Genomic DNA, 16,900 nt, shown 5'->3' on the forward strand with positions numbered 1-16,900 from the left:
CATAGGACAACCATTTATCCAAACCATTGGTGTAAGGAAACTTTGTAGATTTGAGTATTACATGCTGTCACATCTATGTCTATGTTTAAATAATTGTGACTTTCTTGATCCTATCTTCAACTGCTACTAACTCCAGCGTCTCCTGACTTTCATTGATCACATTCGTACAGTGACTAAAATACTGATGAAGCTCTGAACATAATGAACTACTCAGAGACTTACTTAGTGGAAGCCAATGCTTCGTGATACTCTTGAACCAAGACACCAAATTCCCATCTCACCAGTAGTGCAAAATCCTGTAGACGTGCTCTGATTTCATCTAAGACATTAACACCTTAAGGGTGTCTCCACATTACAGCTGGAAATAGCTGATGGGCAGGCAACTGAATGATGCCTCCCCCAAAAATTATGGAAATGCATGTGCTGCTTGCTAGGACAGTTGTTTTGGAGATGACACCAAGCTCAGTGGAGTGGCTGACACGCCTGAGGGACAGGATGCCGTCCAGAAGGACCTGGACAATCTGGAGAGGTGGGCCTGTGTGAACCTCATGAGGTTCAACTAGGCCAAGAGTGGGGTCCTGCACCCGGGTCAGGGCAACCCCCAATATCAATACAGGCTGGGGGATGAAGGGATTGAGAGCAGCCCTGCAGAGGACTTGGGCGTACTGGTGGATGAAAAGCTGGACATGAGCCAGCAATGTGCGCTCGCAGCCCAGAAGGCCAACCGTATCCTGGGCTGCATCAAAAGCAGCGTGGCCCGCAGGCTGAGGGAGGGGATTCTGCCCCTCTGCTTAACTCTGGTGAGAGCCCACCTGGAGTCCTGCATCCAGCTCTGGAGCCCTCAGCACAGGAAGGACATGGACCTGTTGGAGCGGGTCAGAGGAGGGTCACAAAGATGATCCGAGGGCTGGAGCTCCTCTGCTGTGAGGACAGGCTGAGAGAGTTGGGGTTGTTCATCCTGGAGAAGAGAAGACTGTGGGCAGACCTTATTGCGGCCTTTCAGTATTTAAAGGGGCCTTATAGGAAAGATGGGGACAAACATTTTAGCAGAGTCTGTTGCGATAGGACAAGGAGTAATGGTTTTAAATTAAAAGAAGGTAGATTTAGACTAGATGTAGGGAAGAAATGTTTTACAATGCGGGTGGTGAAACACTTGAACAGGTTGCTCAGAGAGGTGGTAGGTGCCCCATCCCCAGAAACACTCAAGGTCAGGCTGGCTGGAGCTCTGAGGAACCTGATCTAGTTGAAGATGTCCCTGCTCACTGCAGGGGAAGGTTGGACTAGATGGTCTTTAAGTTCCCTTCCAACCAAACTATTCTATGGTTCTATGATTCTATAAAACATCCAGTTCTAATTCCTGCTGTGGAACACCTGCAAGAATACACTGAAGCATCACCACTGGTTATTAGGTCTGGTTTCATCCCCTTGTTTGCATAATTAGTTATTTTACATTTTGGGGGCAAATAATGAAGTCTTTCTCATTTGCACTTGGGGTTTTTTTTTCATTTATTTCTTTCACATTCCTCATACCAAACCGTTTATGTCACAACCCCACACAGTCTATAGATGAATTTCTACCTTAAAGACACTGGCATGTGAATACCAAAGACAGTGCAATTTTCTTTCTTTGACATTGCTCCTTTCCAAACATTTGCTCAAAAAAAATGTTAATAAAGTGCCCGATCTAATGACAACTTTAGAAGACAGAGATAATTTCTAGGCTAAAAAGTAAATTCATAACAGTATTTCAAGGAGATTTTAAGATTGAACTTAGGAATTTAAAAGAAAAAATTATCTAAGTGGCTTAAAAAATGTTATATGAGAATTCCCAGCTACTAGCCACCACTGAACTCTGTATTTGATTCTGGATGGTTACCTCATCTCCTACATAATGAATTGCAATATTGATTAAATATTAAAATCAAATTAATTACAATATTAATTACAGTTTAGTTATTATTACATCTATATCATACTGAAGAAATAAGGTTATGCCTAAATGTAATTGCCATCTATTGCACAAGAAAAAAGCTATTTGTATACAGATACTAAAAATATCAATCCAAATAATTTTTTAGTTTGTTACACACATACACTGCTTTGTTGTATGAAGAAGCGAAATCTTTGAATGCTAAAATGCTACATACTTATTTTTGATGCTGTTAGGAAGCAAAATGGAGGTAAGTGCCATCGAAATATTTTATTTAATTGCAACTAAAGTGAGTGTGCCAATTATATCCTACATTGATCCATTGTTCTAAGAAATAAATCTGTTAACCTGCACTATTCTCCAAATCATTGCTTTCAATTTCATCTGGTAAGTCAGAGCAGCCATGTATCATACAAGTTGTTGATGGTACCCAGCAGCAATAAAGAAGCCCTTAACATAGCTCATGTAATCACCCCTTTCACACTGTAATCACATTTTCTCCACAGCACAGAGCAGTGTTTGGGCCCATTCCAGTAAAAACCCAATGCAGAAGCTCTGAAGTGTCCTCTGGGAAGAACCTGTGTCTCTCCAGTGACCTCATAAGGAGAATTCGGAAGGTAAGCATCTAGGTGCTTGAAACTCTGTAATGCTTGTAATGCTTGCAGTGCTTGCAATGCTTGCAACGCTTGCAGATCGAAAGGTGTAACTAAACAGACATAGAAAACATGATTCATCCTACCTCTAATGTAGAACTGCTGTTAGACACTGTTCTTTTGGACAACACAAATCTTGTCATAATTTTATGATGATTGATATAGAAACTTACAGGAACACAATCTAACCTCAGCTTCAGACAGATAGCACAGAAGACAGTTCCTCTCCCTAAATGCATGCAGTACAGAAGGCAGAAGGCAGACAGAAAGCAGCAAATACTTAAGACAGACAAATGAGGTTGGGAAATTGGGACCATAGAATTAGAAAAAAGAAATAATCTTATTTTACGATAAAATGAAAATGTCTCCACTTGTCTAACCAATGTCAGGTGGAAGAACTATATCATGGCAAATGATATAGCTTACAAATAGAGCAGCTGTAATAGCATATATGGAGCCTAATGGTTACACATATAAAATGTAACTCAACAGTTCAGAGGTCAGTTAACAAATAGGTCATAATTCATTATAAGTCTGATAAATTTTAAGGTTGCTAAGTGTACATACCCACCCATTTCATCATGGAGTTAAAAACTTCTTGCCATTCATTGTACTTACTTTGCAGGTACTTTTTTTTCATTTCTGCATTATTTGGGTGTGTTATATTGTGATCATAAATACAGCAAACAAAATACCTTTGTTTGCTTTTTCTTCAAAGGACCAAGTGGAGAATCTTGTTACTTTGTTAAAATACACATTTGGCTTTATTTAGCAGGGTTCATGAATCAACACATATGGAACCCCTTGTGTGCATGCATCATGTGTGTTAATCTACACATGCAGCATACATACAAGGAATCTTCAAAGCTCAGAGATCAAGAATTCATTTTATCTTCTCTGAGCTGGCTGTTGGTCAAATATGTACCTAACTAATCCCATAGAAAGCAGGATCTGGCCAGTAGGGGCACAGGGCTGGGTGAGAACCACAGATCTGCAGGCAGGGGAAATTATCACCTCCTGCAACCTAACAGCAAAATGCCTGTTCTGCTGTGGCCAAACCTCCCTGCAGGGTCAGCACAAGCAGATCAGCAGCAAAAATTAGCGCATGGTAGCAGGCTGGAAAAGGTAGCCCAGCAGAAGTGAAAGCTTGCCTGGGCACAGACCAAGGGCTCTGAATTCAGGCAATTGCTGAGGCAAGCTGGTGCTCTGCTTATCAATGCTCCGGTAGTAGCCAGAAGCGCTGTGGCAAAACCCGCCATGCTGGCCCTACTGTCATCTTCTCTTCCAGGTTTTGCACCATTATTTTCTGTGAGATTTCTGGAAGTGCTGCGTACCTTAGGTTTCTGCTGAAATCCCTGCTTGCTTTAAAGGGGACATTGTGACACCTCAAACCCCTTTACGTTTGATGGCTTTGGGCTCCTGAGAGAAGAGACATCACATGTAGTTTACGTACAAAGGGGAAGAGCAAGGGGAAGAGGAAATTTTGCCAAGGGTGTGATAAACAGCGTGGTACATAAAAAAGCCATTAAATTCACGATCTCGAACTTGAAACTTTAAATAAAATTAAATCTTCTGATTTAAACCAGCCACAAGCCAGGAAATTCAGGCTTAAGAATGGGATTCTTTTAAAGTCATTTTACTCTAGCTTGGTTTATCAGGATACTTACCAGGAGCAAATGTGCCCTCTGCAAATTATACACATCATGAAATCTCAAGCAGTCCTGCCAAGACGCAGCGACAAGTTGCTATAGCAGCAGCTTGGGGTTTGAGAAATACACTTTCCTTCGCACTCATGGCAACAGGTGACCTAGTGGTAATGACATCATTAACACATTTCACCTTTTTAAGCTCTCCCACTGGTGTTTTACTTACACTGGTTTATGGAGGAATCATTTCATTTTGGTGTTGTGTTTCACGTCCCTTGTGTTCTTAGTGGTATTCTTAAGAAAATAAGCAGAAAAGTGGAAGGAGACCATCCTCCGGGATATATGATTTGGAAGCAAAGCATCTGAATACATCAGCAGATTCTGCCTTGTAAGAAAAAGAACTTGGGAATTTTTATAGCAGATCAGATAAGATTACAATCAATCTAATTCTGTTTTCCCTTCAGGAATCAGCAATAGCCACTTTTTAATAAGCAGTTATTAGGTACTTGCCACATTTTCTAACAGATTCTCCAGCTAGATAGGTTTGCATTTGTTATGCAAATGTAGGGAAGTATATTATTAAAAAAAAGGCATAGTGTCTCTATTCATTACGTGACTGAGTCCTTATGGACTCTTCACTCTTGGTGCGCAGGCAGAAGGATCTTTTGTTACCGTTGTTGCTATGTCTGTATGTCCTTCTGTACCTACCCTTCTGGGTACTGACTCTTCAGAAAATATTACTAAATGAGTTGTTTACCTCTTCTTTTCAAAAGCTATCTTCCCTACACTTCTCAATTATTTTTATCAGCTAAATACAAAAGAATCTAAACCCACTATCTTCTGTTTAACAATTGTAACTTAATAACATCCTACAGCTGAGATTTTTGTTTACGAAAACATTTGTCCTTGACAACTTGCTCCCTACAGCAATAATATGAAAACAAGCCTATTAACTCCTGAAAGTTATTTAAAAGAAGAAGAAATTAAAAAGACAAGTCCAAAGTACTGGTAGTACAGCATGTAACAGCAAACAGCACAGTATATGGGAGGATTTCTGAACCATATGGGCCAGATTCTATCGCTACTGACAGCAGTGGGACTTTCATCGCTGAATTCAAAAGGATCAGGCCAAGACTCCCACACTAAAAAAGAGGCTTTCAGATAGGATTTGTGTTGAATATCCAAACAAATGTAAGTATTTGACACCTTTATTATACTCTAAATGCTTGGATACCACAACAATACCAGACCAACTGGGTTGTCTCAAGAAGAGAAAGAAGAAGTAATTGCTGTCTTCAACTAGCTAATGGGAGGTTACAGAGAAGGTGGAGCCAGACTCTTCTGGGAGGTTAAACACAAAGACAGGAAGCAATGGACGAGGGTTGCAACGAGGAAAATTCCAGATAGTAGGAAAATTTGTATCAGTCATGGTAGTCAAAAACTGGAATGTCCCTGAGAGGCTGTGGAATCTCCATCCCTTAAGACATTCAAACCTTGGCTGCGTATGACCCTGAGCAACGTGATCTGACCTAGAATTTGGCTCTGCTTTGAGTGGAGGATTCAGACCAGATGTTCGAAGGGAAGGGAAGGGAAGGGAAGGGAAGGGAAGGGAAGGGAAGGGAAGGGAAGGGAAGGGAAGGGAAGGGAAGGGAAGGGAAGGGAAGGGAAGGGAAGGGAAGGAAGATTCTCTGTTCAAATTTGCATGTTCAACCCTTGGACAGTACATTCCTAGACTGTAAAGAGACAGTGACAGATAATTTTGTGATTTATTTGTTCAGAATATGATTTGCATCTGCTAGGAAAGCATTTGGCCAGGTTTTTCGTTGTAAAATCATTTAAGAAGCCCTTGCTGGAAGCCAAGCAGGCACAGGTTAGAAACACAATACAATGGATGTTAAGAAAAGCTTTCCTTCTCCTTCAAGAAGACTCAAGTGACTTGTACCTTGTTTGAAAACAGAACAACAGCATTTCAACAAAACTTGCTAATAAAATGGGTTTGAAGATAGTTTGGTTTGACTAGTAAAATGAAATGTACACTGTGATTGTCCACACCAATTGTCTCTGCTTAGGCTTCGTCTTTTACTGTTTTTCCACTGCACAGGCAAAGTGGGAGAAGCATGATCAATTCCACATCAAGGGAATGAAAACAAGGATTATATTTATGGAATGAGTGTGGTCCTCAAGTATGAATTTAGAAGATATTAAGTCTATTCAGGCCAAATCTTCAAATGGCATAAATTTGTGTAGGCCTAGCTGAATCCGAATGCCGTTACACCAATTTTAGCCTGTTGAGTACAAGCTACTGTAGGGCACAGACATATGGCATATCCATTACTGTGGCAATTTTGCCCCCATACCTCATGGCAAATTTGAGATGTTTTATACCTCCATCACCAAGGAAGCTACTTCCTTTGTGGCTAAAGTAGGGGCAGATGTCCCAGACTAGCTCCCTGCAAGTTGATCCTTAAACAACTTACTGGCCATTTGGTCATTAATCTATACCTTAGTTTTCAGGTTCAGTGTGGGGAAAGACAATGTCAGAAATACCTGTACAGACTAGAAAATAAAACAACTCAGTGTCAAGGAGCTTACCAAAATGACCAAACATGTTTCACAGACTTCCATGTCTTGCTCCTGCCCTCACACCTCTCGAGACAACCACCTGCCGCGTTTCATTGTTCATCTGACACACACTTCCTAGCTCTCTGTCTTCCCCAGGACTTTTCATTTTACTAACTTAGCACAAGTAGTAACAAACAGTATCTTCAGCTACAAACAAGAACATTAATTCTCCTATGCAAGGATGGACTGCTTTAAGGATAAGCTTTTTGTAATGCAGATACAAACAGCAGTCAAGTCTTTGTTTACTACAAATATTTCGTTTTCTGTGCTGTAGCAAGTGTACCTCCATCATTAACTTCTCCACCTGTCTACCACACTGAGGCCGGTCCCTTAGCAGAAGCATGCTAGCTGTGTTTCCAATCCTCACAATTCTCTGCACACAGTGGATATTCCAGAAGTCTTCACGAGACACGGGAGTCTTTCCATTAACTGTGGTACATTCAGTCCCTTGGGGTGATCCTGACATCACAAGAGACATCCAAAATATGAAAGAATAGGAAAATTTTCTTACTATGATTACTTTTTAACCAGAAATGGAAATGTCCTGCCAAGCTGACTTTTCGTAGAGTGTCACCTATAGTTTGAGAGTTTAAGTGCCCAGGATACGGGACCATGTTTTTGTATTTCACTGCGAAGTTAAAGATCGTATTTAAAAGAACTTCTTTTGAAGAAAAATAGTAAATGGCACATCATGTAATTGCTATTTATTTTCATAAACATGAGGTATTTCAAAGTGCTATAAGACGCAGCACTAAATGTACATTGTTGGAAGAAATGAAACACAGAACTTTGCAGTTACCCAGTTCTATGCACCAAACATTAACAAATACATTAACTGGAAGAAACAGGCTAGGAAAAGGCATATATAGTAAATTTCTTTACAAAAGTTTCTTAGTTCAAAAAGTGATAAAGTAATATCTACTCAAAACTTTCACAACTCATTTTCATACGAAAATATAAGTATCAAATTTAGTTATGTATCAGCATCATACTAAAGTATACAGGCAATGTAAGAATTAGTACAGTACATAACAGAGATTAACAATATATTTGTATACAAAAACATGCTCCTCAAACATTGAGGTATTACAGTACTTAGGCATGAACTTCCAGTCTAATACTGGTAGCAAAAGCCACCTCTCATAACCCAAGACATGTACAAAAGGCAAGTGTGTAGATGGTATTTACAGAAAATTCCCACAGGGGTACAAAATGCCAACCCCTAAAGTAACATCTGTTAGAACATAAGCACCATAAAACTTAGGAATGAACATTTTAAAACTCAACTAGATGTCATCAGCAGCTCCAAATGCTCACAACAATTAAAAAAAAAAAATATCTCCACCATCTACAGTTCTTAAGAAGAAAAACAAAGGCAGTTCGTTATTGTTTGGTAGTCCTGCAAAAAACGCCTTGCAAGAACATCCATTTGCTCCGTACCCGGATAATATAGTTTGTCAATTACTTCAGGGACTGGATTGAAAGTAAAACCAACATTCTTAACGTCAAAAAACACAATTTTTTTTTTAAAGAATCAAAAATGTGCAAAGTGGCAATGACTGTCCTGGTCAGCCAAAAAAAAAACCAAAACAAAACAAAGTTTAGCAAGTCCGCTTGTACTCTATTTTCTTTAGCAATTGTTGTTGTCTGGCTTGCAATTTTTCCTTTTCTAGCAATAACTTCTGCTCCTCTGCCTGAAGGGAGTGAACGTATTCAGTGGCTTTTTTCAAGATCACAACTTTTGCAGCTTTCTCATTTTTAACCAGTTCTGGCACATGGTCCCTTAATGTGAGGAAACTTGACCGTAGATCATTACGCCGTTGACGCTCCAGGATATTGTGGTTGCGTCGACGTTCACTATCCTCCGAATCAGAGTTTCGAGGACTTGAACTCTTAGACTTTGGTTGGATCGTGGGTTTTACTGGACGGGGCACCTCGGTTTTTAACTTCTTCTGCGGTGGAGCATCTTCACTCTCCATGTACGGAGAAGGAGCGGCGTAATTATGCTGCTGGTGAATTGGTGCACAACGCTTTAAAATCAGTTCATTTTGCTGTGTCCTGACTGCTGGAAAAGTGGTATTTTTAGGACGCACAGTAATAGTAAGGGTGGTAACAGCCTTGTTGGAGGAGGAGCGCCTTTTCTCCACTGTCACAACATCTATTTCTTCCTCTTCATCCTCTTCCTCCTCATCCTCATCATCTTTTGGTAATAGAAAATGGAAAATAAAAGGCGTTATTCTCACAGAAAATACTCCAAACAAGTATCAGCCCAGATGTATTTATTAACAAAATATGTACAGTAAAAGCAGCAGTGAAACAACCAATGACAAAACCAGGGTGTGCCACACCTTCTGTAGTCAGATATAGATCTGGAAAGTATGTAATATACATGAAATGACTGAAGAATGGTGGTTTCTGAAAGTTTATTAAGTTGAATGAGGTTTTTTATAAAAACACTTCTAATTCTCAATCAGAGCAGGGCTGCCACCCATGTAACTGCAGCAGCAGCAAAGAGTTTTTAGAGAGAATGTATGTATTTCAAATGGAACTGTAGAGCTGCGGTACAAAAGGCATGCCCAGTGCCACAGCACAGCCCTTGCTTGGTAGAAAAGCAGCCGGAAAACTAAACAATCGCTGGGTTTGTTCTGAGGCAGAAGGTGAAGCTGCTCCAGCCGGGGACCCTTTAAGCCGGCGCTTGGTGCACTGCCAAGAAGACAGCTGTTGGAAGTGCTTCCTCACCCAAAGCTGTCAAACCAGACATTAAAGGGACAGCAGGCTTTGAAACCCGGGAGCGATCACCAAGTTTATGGCGATGGTCACACGGACCAGCTCATCTACACACGCGAAACCGTGTTTCAGCCCAAGTGGGCTTCTCCGCAGGCACGGACAGATGTTTCTGGGCATTTTAGGTTCTGTCAGTTGAACAGCAAGCGCGGCTCTGGGGGGTCTCTAGCCTGCTCCAGCCGTCCCGCACCACGCCAAAGGGCACACACGCTCGTCCCCCGCGAACCCCCCGCCCCCAGGGTGACAGTGGCGGCCCGCTCTGCCCCCCCAGCACGGCCGCTGCGACCGGGCACGCCACCCACAGCGGGCAGCAGATCCCCGCGGGGGCGGGTGCCCCCAACACCGCACAGCCCCGCGGGCCGGGCCTGCTGCTGCCAGGACAGCGGGCCAGGAGCGGACAGGGGGCCGGGAGCGGGGCACCCCCGGGTCTGCTCCCCGCCCCCCTCCCCGGGCCCCGGCCGCGGGCCCCCGCTGCCGCCGCCGCGCCTGCTGCCGCCTGCCGGCCGCCCCGCGCCCCGCCCCGCCCCGCCCCGCCGGTGCCGCCGGAGGGGCCGGATCGGGGCGCAGCCGCCCCACCGCACCCCAGCCGGGGCCGGGGGGGGGCCGCGCTACCGCCAGCGCTTACCCGAGTCGCTGAGGGTGTCGTCCCCGGAGCTGCTGCTGCTGGCCCGGCTGTCCCCGGCGGGGCGCGGAGCGCGGCCGCCCCGCGGCGCCCCGCCGCCCGCCGCCGCCGCCCCGGCGCGGCCCGCCGCCGCCTCCCGCTTGTTGACGGGGAAAGGGAAGACCACGGCCGGGTCCACGCACTCGGGGACGGCGCCGCCCAGCTCCGCTCGGCCGCTGGCGGCGGGGCTGCCCGCGGCCCCCGGGGGCGGCGGCGGCGGCGGGGCGGCGGCGGCGGCGGCGGGCGCCTTGCCCTGCAGCTTCTCGCTGACCGCCCGCTCCAGCTTCTCGCGGGCGGAGAAGCCGCTCCACATGCAGTCCTGGATGATGATGGAGTTGAGGTTGTTGGTCACGCCGAGGCCCGTCTCGAAGAAGTCCCCTCCGTCCGAGCCGCCCCACAGGTCGGCCTCGGGGGGCAGCAGGAGCAGCTCGGACGCCCAGTCCAGGGAGTCGGCGGGGCGGCAGCCCCCCAGGGCCGCCCCTCCCCACGGCACCGGGGCCCCCCCCGGGGGCTGCTCCTGGAGCCCGGCCCGGCTGGGAGACAGAGGAGGGGTGGGCAGCAGCTCAAACTTTTTCCAGATGTCCTCCCCGGGGGGAGCGGAGTCCGGCCCGCACAAATAAAAATCATCTTCGTCCGGGTAGAAACAGGGCTGCAAAGAGTCGAACTCGAGGTCTGGGTTTTTACTGACCATTCCTGGCATTACGTGCCTCTTCTTGCCGATCCCTGGGTCGGGCAATGGTTTTAGAGACAGGTTTTATGGGTATTTCCACCAAGGGGAAGAAGATAGGTTCTCCCAAGACCTGAAACTAAACCAAAAACAGAAAAACAACCACAATTAAAACACGAAGAAACACACGGACACGAATGTGACTCCTTTCCTCTTAACCGAAGGGAAAAAAAAATATAACAATTCCATCATCAACAGCGAGAAAGAGGAAGCCTTTTGGGAGCTGAGGGAAAAAATGCATCTCACACACCTTTCCTCCCGGCTCCAGATACTCAAAAAAGAAAAGCGATCAGGTAGCGCTCCCACATGCAAAGCTTTCCGCCTTCCCCGGCGCTCCGTGAGGACACAAAACCAGCCGGCAAGGTACGGCGAGGATGCCAGGCACCTCCGGGCGCTGGCACATAGCACTCGCCTGCTCTCCCCGAACTGCTTCGACCGCTCAAAGCAGCGGAGTAACCGTAGGCAGATGCAAGGCTTTGATACCGTAATCTCTCCAGAAAGCCCTCTTAATACAGCAGCAAAACTAGAGGAAGTTTACTCCTTTTGTCATCCGCGGAGCAGCGCAAAAGGGGTGAGAGAAGGATGCAAAGAAGGGGGCGGAGGGGCTTTTTGCAACTTCGCAAATCGCCAGTTCGTTCGCTCAAAGCGAGACAGAGAAACCCGCACAAAACACAAGGGGGGAAAGAGAGGGAGGGGAAATTCACCAGCAACAGAAATTATCAACCTTATGTAATAATCTCGCGCACAAAAAATGCTCTAAAACCACCCCGGCGCCACCGACAAAGCCTCCTGATTTGCCAAGAAGGTGGGGAAAGTTTTTTTTTTTTTCTCCCCCTTTTTTCAGTTTAAGACGAGAGCAACGGAGCGGTTGCAGGGACAACAACTTTGCGCATTTTGCCACTTCATGCAACCAGACCTCCTGCAAACACGCCAGCTCTCCAGCCCTCTCGCCTCCGGCAAACGCACGCTGCTGCCCTTACCTCGGCCGGACCCCCACTCACTAGCCACGGCCGCTCAACCACAGCCCCATTCCTCTGCCGAGCCCTCAGTTGCATCAGACATTAAAAAAAAAAAATTACTCTAAGTCCAAAGGAGACATTCAGCGTCTCCCTTCAGCTCAGTTAAGGTAACGCGAAGGGAAGTCGTTCTGCTGGGTTCAGAACAGCTGACGCTGAAACGGAGACCAAAACGGGGAAAAAAAAAAAAAATCCATTAAAAGCCTTATGATGAAATGCAAAGAAACGAGCCCGGCTCAGCTGCTCTCCCCCTGCCCCGCCCCCTGATCACTTCCAGTATTGTACATTTTTCTACTCGTGAAATACATTAAACCGCTAAAAATGCAAAGCAGTAAAGAGGCACCTACAAAACACAGGCGATCTCAATGCGACAGCTCCAAAACAAAACAAAAATATCCTCCAGGATTTTCTTCTGCTCAATGAAAAACCCATCCAGGCACTGCAATGCCCCTGCGCTTCCTTCCCCTTCCCATCCTCCCTAGTTTAGCAACTCAAATGCGATGTGGAATTGTATTTATTTGATTGGTTTTTTGTCCTCCTGCTTATTACAGCCCAGACCCTGCAGCTTCCTCTTCTTACCTCCTTGGTGATGGTGGTGGGTGTTGCAAGGGGGAGGAGTGGCGGGGTTGGGGGGGGGGGGTGGGGGGTGGGGGGGAGAAGGGGAAAGGAAGGGAAAAAAAAAAAAAGCAAAAAGAAAAGCAGATGATCTTGTATGTTGCACTTTACTGAGCGCCCGCCCGCGCGGCCCCCGCGGCTGGCCCGAGCCTCCGCATTCACCCTTTGCTTGCAGACAGATGACTGTCACTGCCTGGCTTTGAAGCTGCTAGATATTATTAACCCCCAAAAAAAGGCATAAAAAAAAAAAAGAGGGGGAAAAAAAAAAAGCTGACACACCCGGGGAGGGAAGCATTGAAAAAAAATAGAAAAAAAAAAAAAGAGGAAAGCGCGACAGGCCGGCCCCACCTCCCCGATTTCCATACAGCAGGGAGGTGCCTGGCATTTGGCGCCAAAAGCCCCATTCGCTCTTTATTCTCTGCGAGCAGAATGAGGTCCCGCTCCCGGTGCAACAGCGCCAGGGGCGGCCCGGGGAGGGCGGCCGGCCGCCGCGGGGGGCCGAGCCGGGGGGGGGGGGCCAGGCCGGGGCTGCTCCCCGCCCCGCTCCGCGCCGGCCCCGCCGCGGCCGCTGTCCCCCTTTGTGTCGCCCCCTCCCCGCGCCGCCCCGGCCCCCAGCCGTGGGACACGCCGCCCGCGGGCCGCCGCTCCTCCCGCCGCGGCCGCCATCTCCCGCCATCTCCCGCGGAAACACCCGGGGCGATACCAACAACAACAAAAACCGAACCAAAAAGCCAAAAGCAAAAAAGAGGCACAAAAAAGTGGCTGGAGGAGGGAGCCGCTTCCACTCTGGGCTTTGTAAATAACCAGTCGCCGCCACCCTGCAGGAATCGCCCCCCCTCAGGCGAGCGGGGCCGGCACGCCGCGCCGGGCCGCCCGGGCCGGGCGCAGCTGCCGGGCCGGGCCGCCGGGCGGGCCCCGCGCTCCCCCACGCACACACCTCCCGCCGCGCCGCGCCGCGCCGCGCCACTGGACATCGACACTCGGGCGGGAGCCGCCGCGCGCCCGTTCGGCTGCCGACGGCGACACCTTGCGGAGGGCCGGCGGGAGCGGCGGCGCGGCGCGGGCTCGCCCCCGCGCAGCGCCCCGGCGGCGGGCACCCACCGCTCTCTCGCCTCCTCTCCCCGCGGGTGCGGGGCCGGCGGCGGGACGGGACGGCGGCGGCGGGACGGGAGCGCGGCGCTCTCCTCGGCGGTGCGCGGCGGCGGGCGCGATCCCGATCCCGATCCCGGTGCCGGTGCCGGTCCCGATCCCGATCCGGGTCCGGCCGCCGCTCGGGGCGGCGCCTCCTCGCTCATAGGCTGCAGGTTGAGGCGGGGACTTGGGCGTCGCTCGCAGGGAGGCTGGTGGCGGCGGCGGGCGGCCGCTTTGTGCGCGGCGGCGGGGCCGGCTGGGCGCCGCCTCCCCGACCCGCCTCGGCCCGGCGGCGGGGGCTAGCCCGGGCTCTTCGAAACCGCCGGCTGCGGGAGGCACGGCGGCGAGAGAGCCGGCTCGGCGGCGGTGGGGGCGGCAGAGGCGGGGGAAGCTCCTCCTGAGAGGGGAGGGTGAGCCCTGATGGCGGCACGGGCAGACCGTGCGCCCCTCGCCTCCTCCCCTCCAGGGGACTGGGCCGGCTGCGCTGGCAGGTCCTGCCTCGCCCCGCTGGTGATCCCCCCTCCCGCCTCCATGTCGCACCTCGGTGGCCAGAACTAGGAGGCTCTGCCACCCTTTCAGTGTCCTGAGGTGGCCTCGAAAATCGGCTGGGGCGCTCGGAGTGGTCCTGGCGCCCGCTGGTGTGGGGGACAGCCGCTAGGCTGGTCCCCCGGGCAGCGCCCCCGGGCAGCGCCCCCGGGCACCCCAGGGCTGCTGGGGTGGTGCGATGGCGGCGGCCTCTGCTGCCCGTGGAGGCCAGGCTGGCTGGGTTGGCTGACCAAAGGTGACAACTGCTTTGAAATGGCCCCAGCCAGGGCGTTGAGCTTCTGCTAGGCTCCTTGTGCCCCCAGCTCGCTCCTGCCCACCTTTTCCCCTCCACCCAGGGATGGCTGGGTGCAGTTTTGCTGAGGACCTTTCAGTTGGCCCTGTCTGAGAGCAGAAAGGTTACCCGGGAGGCCAATCATTCCTACCAGAGTCTCCAAGCAAGCGCGATTCAAGCAGGGGGTGTTGAAGGTGACTTTTAGGTATCCCGCTATGAGTTACAGCTTGGCTGGGAGGTGGCTGTTGGGGCAGCCCACCATGAGGCGGAGGAGCATGGGCTGACTCCTGCCGGGGTTTCGGCCAGCCCCCATGGCAATAAGCTGGTGAGATGTGTGAGGTCAGGCTTGCCTCAATTTTTCATGTTTTGGCCTCCATTCCTCTAACAGACTTTGGATTCAAGACGGGAATTTATTGATTACCTAATGTGGGCTTGGTACTTTGAAGACATGAGGTCTTATGAAAGCACTGAGCTTTATTAGTTTCTGTATGGATGATTTGGCTGGACAAAAAAGGTGTGGGTGGTTGTTGGGTTTTTTTCCCCTCTCATTTTGGTAGCCTTGGACAGGTTGCAGCTTGTGAGGAGACATGAGCAGTTCGTACATGTTTTATCAGATGTGTTAACAATTTATTTATGCTCATCAATTAAGGACTTTCCTCAATTTAAACAATTATATATGATTTGCTTCTTTAAAGTAATTCTTTTTGTCTCCCACATTTCCTTTAATGTTTTTATATATGCAAGTATTGATATGTCCATACCTTAGAGGTGGACATGGGCTATCTGATTTATTGTTAATTCATTAAAAATTCTGACCTAGATTTTCTCAGCAGCCTTTTACATGTTCCTTTTTTTCATGTGCATGTGCATGGAAATAAAGCTATCAACTTTTAGGAAAGTTCTACTGTGGTGTGTGCCATCTTTTCTAGTACCCTGGATGAGAACATTAATGAGGGGTAACACTCAAGATAAATCTTTTAAAGTAACTTTTATTGTAAAAAAAATAAAACCAAACCACCAACAACCAAACAAAAAACAAAAACCCCACCGAGCAGGAAATGGAAAGCAGTACGCTGAGAAACATTGCTGTTTATGAGCACTAGCCCTGTTTAAGTAAAAAGACTTGTTAAAACCCCAGATCTATTGCTTTGTCTTGTACAGTTGAGAAAGACACGGAAAACGTTGTGCAAAGCTCTGGAAGGACTGCACAAATCTTTGAGATGTTTTGACTGATGCTTACTTTGGCCTATTTTATCAACGTTTACATTTTTTTCTCTGATTCCTTCTGTCCCTGAAATGGCATATATCAAGAAGCCTCAAGGCAAATGGAAACCTGAAATTACTTGTAGATACTGTGAATTTATTATTGTGCCATTTCACTGAAAAAACTTGGGAATTAAGACGTGCTGATATTAGAACTGGGTCCCAGTATAGACCACTTGTGTAGGAAATATTTTAAGGCATTGTAAGAATTCATTAACTGGAAAAGTAGAAAAAGGTGTATGAAGAAGTGTATAAAAGGCTAAAAGATACTTTCGCTTACACAGTGCTAAGAGTCCAAGTAGATCCCGTGCTCTTTAATTTGGCCTAACAAGGAGCCACACTGCACTGAGAGCTTGGACATACACACTTGGCCATAGTACATGGGTAAGTTACTGGTGTTCAGGGCTACTGAACATTTTCTCTTTCATTGTTATTGATTCAATAAGGAATGTTGTGTAAGGCAAATTTCTCTGGCCACACATGACTCTCACCCTTACAGCCTGCAACTACCAAGAAGATCAAAAGAAACAGGACACTATTACTCGATGCGTGTGCAGTTGTCTTCCTCAGAGGCACCCAAACTTTGGTACGTTTCTGAGTTTTCTTTACCAGGCAAAAGTAAGGTACATACTCTCATGACTCCATTGTAAAATTGTAAAAAGATTTTTTTTAAAGGGTTTCCTTAATCGAGCAGGGGGAGGAGGTGTGTGTGTTGTGAGTGTACTTGGCAAAAGCATGACAGAATTGGAATGATTTATTCCTAACCAGCAGAAATGATGTGAAGCTTTTTGTGTAGGACTAGAAAGGACGTAAGTATGAACATGCATAGACCTGGGATTTTTTTTTCCTTAAGCGAGGACCTGACATCGAGCTATTAGATAGCAGCAGTAACATTTTCAGGCAGATTAAATATTATTTGGAGGTAGCTGTTAACAGTTACAAAAGCTGCCAGATTTAGAGCAGCAGATTTATTCCTGCATACCTTCAGTAAACTTGCTAGGTAGTTGTACCGATCTCTGCTGTGTAGCTGATGAG

At 47.8% G+C, this 16,900-nt stretch overlaps 1 protein-coding gene across 6 annotated transcripts; it reads right to left on the bottom strand.

Moving 5' to 3' along the window:
- Nucleotides 1-7,533: 7,533 nt before the first annotated feature.
- On the bottom strand, nucleotides 7,534-14,136 carry MYCN (MYCN proto-oncogene, bHLH transcription factor). 6 transcript variants are annotated; one of them, XM_075086776.1, is made up of 3 exons: nucleotides 13,756-14,136; nucleotides 10,261-11,102; nucleotides 7,534-9,051 (listed from the first exon to the last, which is right to left on the bottom strand). In XM_075086776.1, exons 2-3 carry the CDS (start codon nucleotides 10,994-10,996, stop codon nucleotides 8,453-8,455), a joined length of 1,335 nt encoding a protein of 444 aa, XP_074942877.1. In that variant the 5' UTR covers nucleotides 10,997-11,102; nucleotides 13,756-14,136; the 3' UTR covers nucleotides 7,534-8,452. The 6 variants fall into 6 exon arrangements, with proteins under 6 accessions (XP_074942877.1, XP_074942881.1, XP_074942879.1 ...); XM_075086780.1 differs by lacking the exon at nucleotides 13,756-14,136 and adding an exon at nucleotides 13,592-13,695; XM_075086778.1 differs by lacking the exon at nucleotides 13,756-14,136 and adding an exon at nucleotides 12,619-13,078.
- Between the last annotated feature and the right edge of the window lie 2,764 nt (nucleotides 14,137-16,900).

This window comes from Phalacrocorax aristotelis, chromosome 3, assembly GCF_949628215.1.
Source record: "Phalacrocorax aristotelis chromosome 3, bGulAri2.1, whole genome shotgun sequence".
In the NCBI taxonomy this organism is placed as follows: Eukaryota; Metazoa; Chordata; class Aves; order Suliformes; family Phalacrocoracidae; genus Phalacrocorax; species Phalacrocorax aristotelis.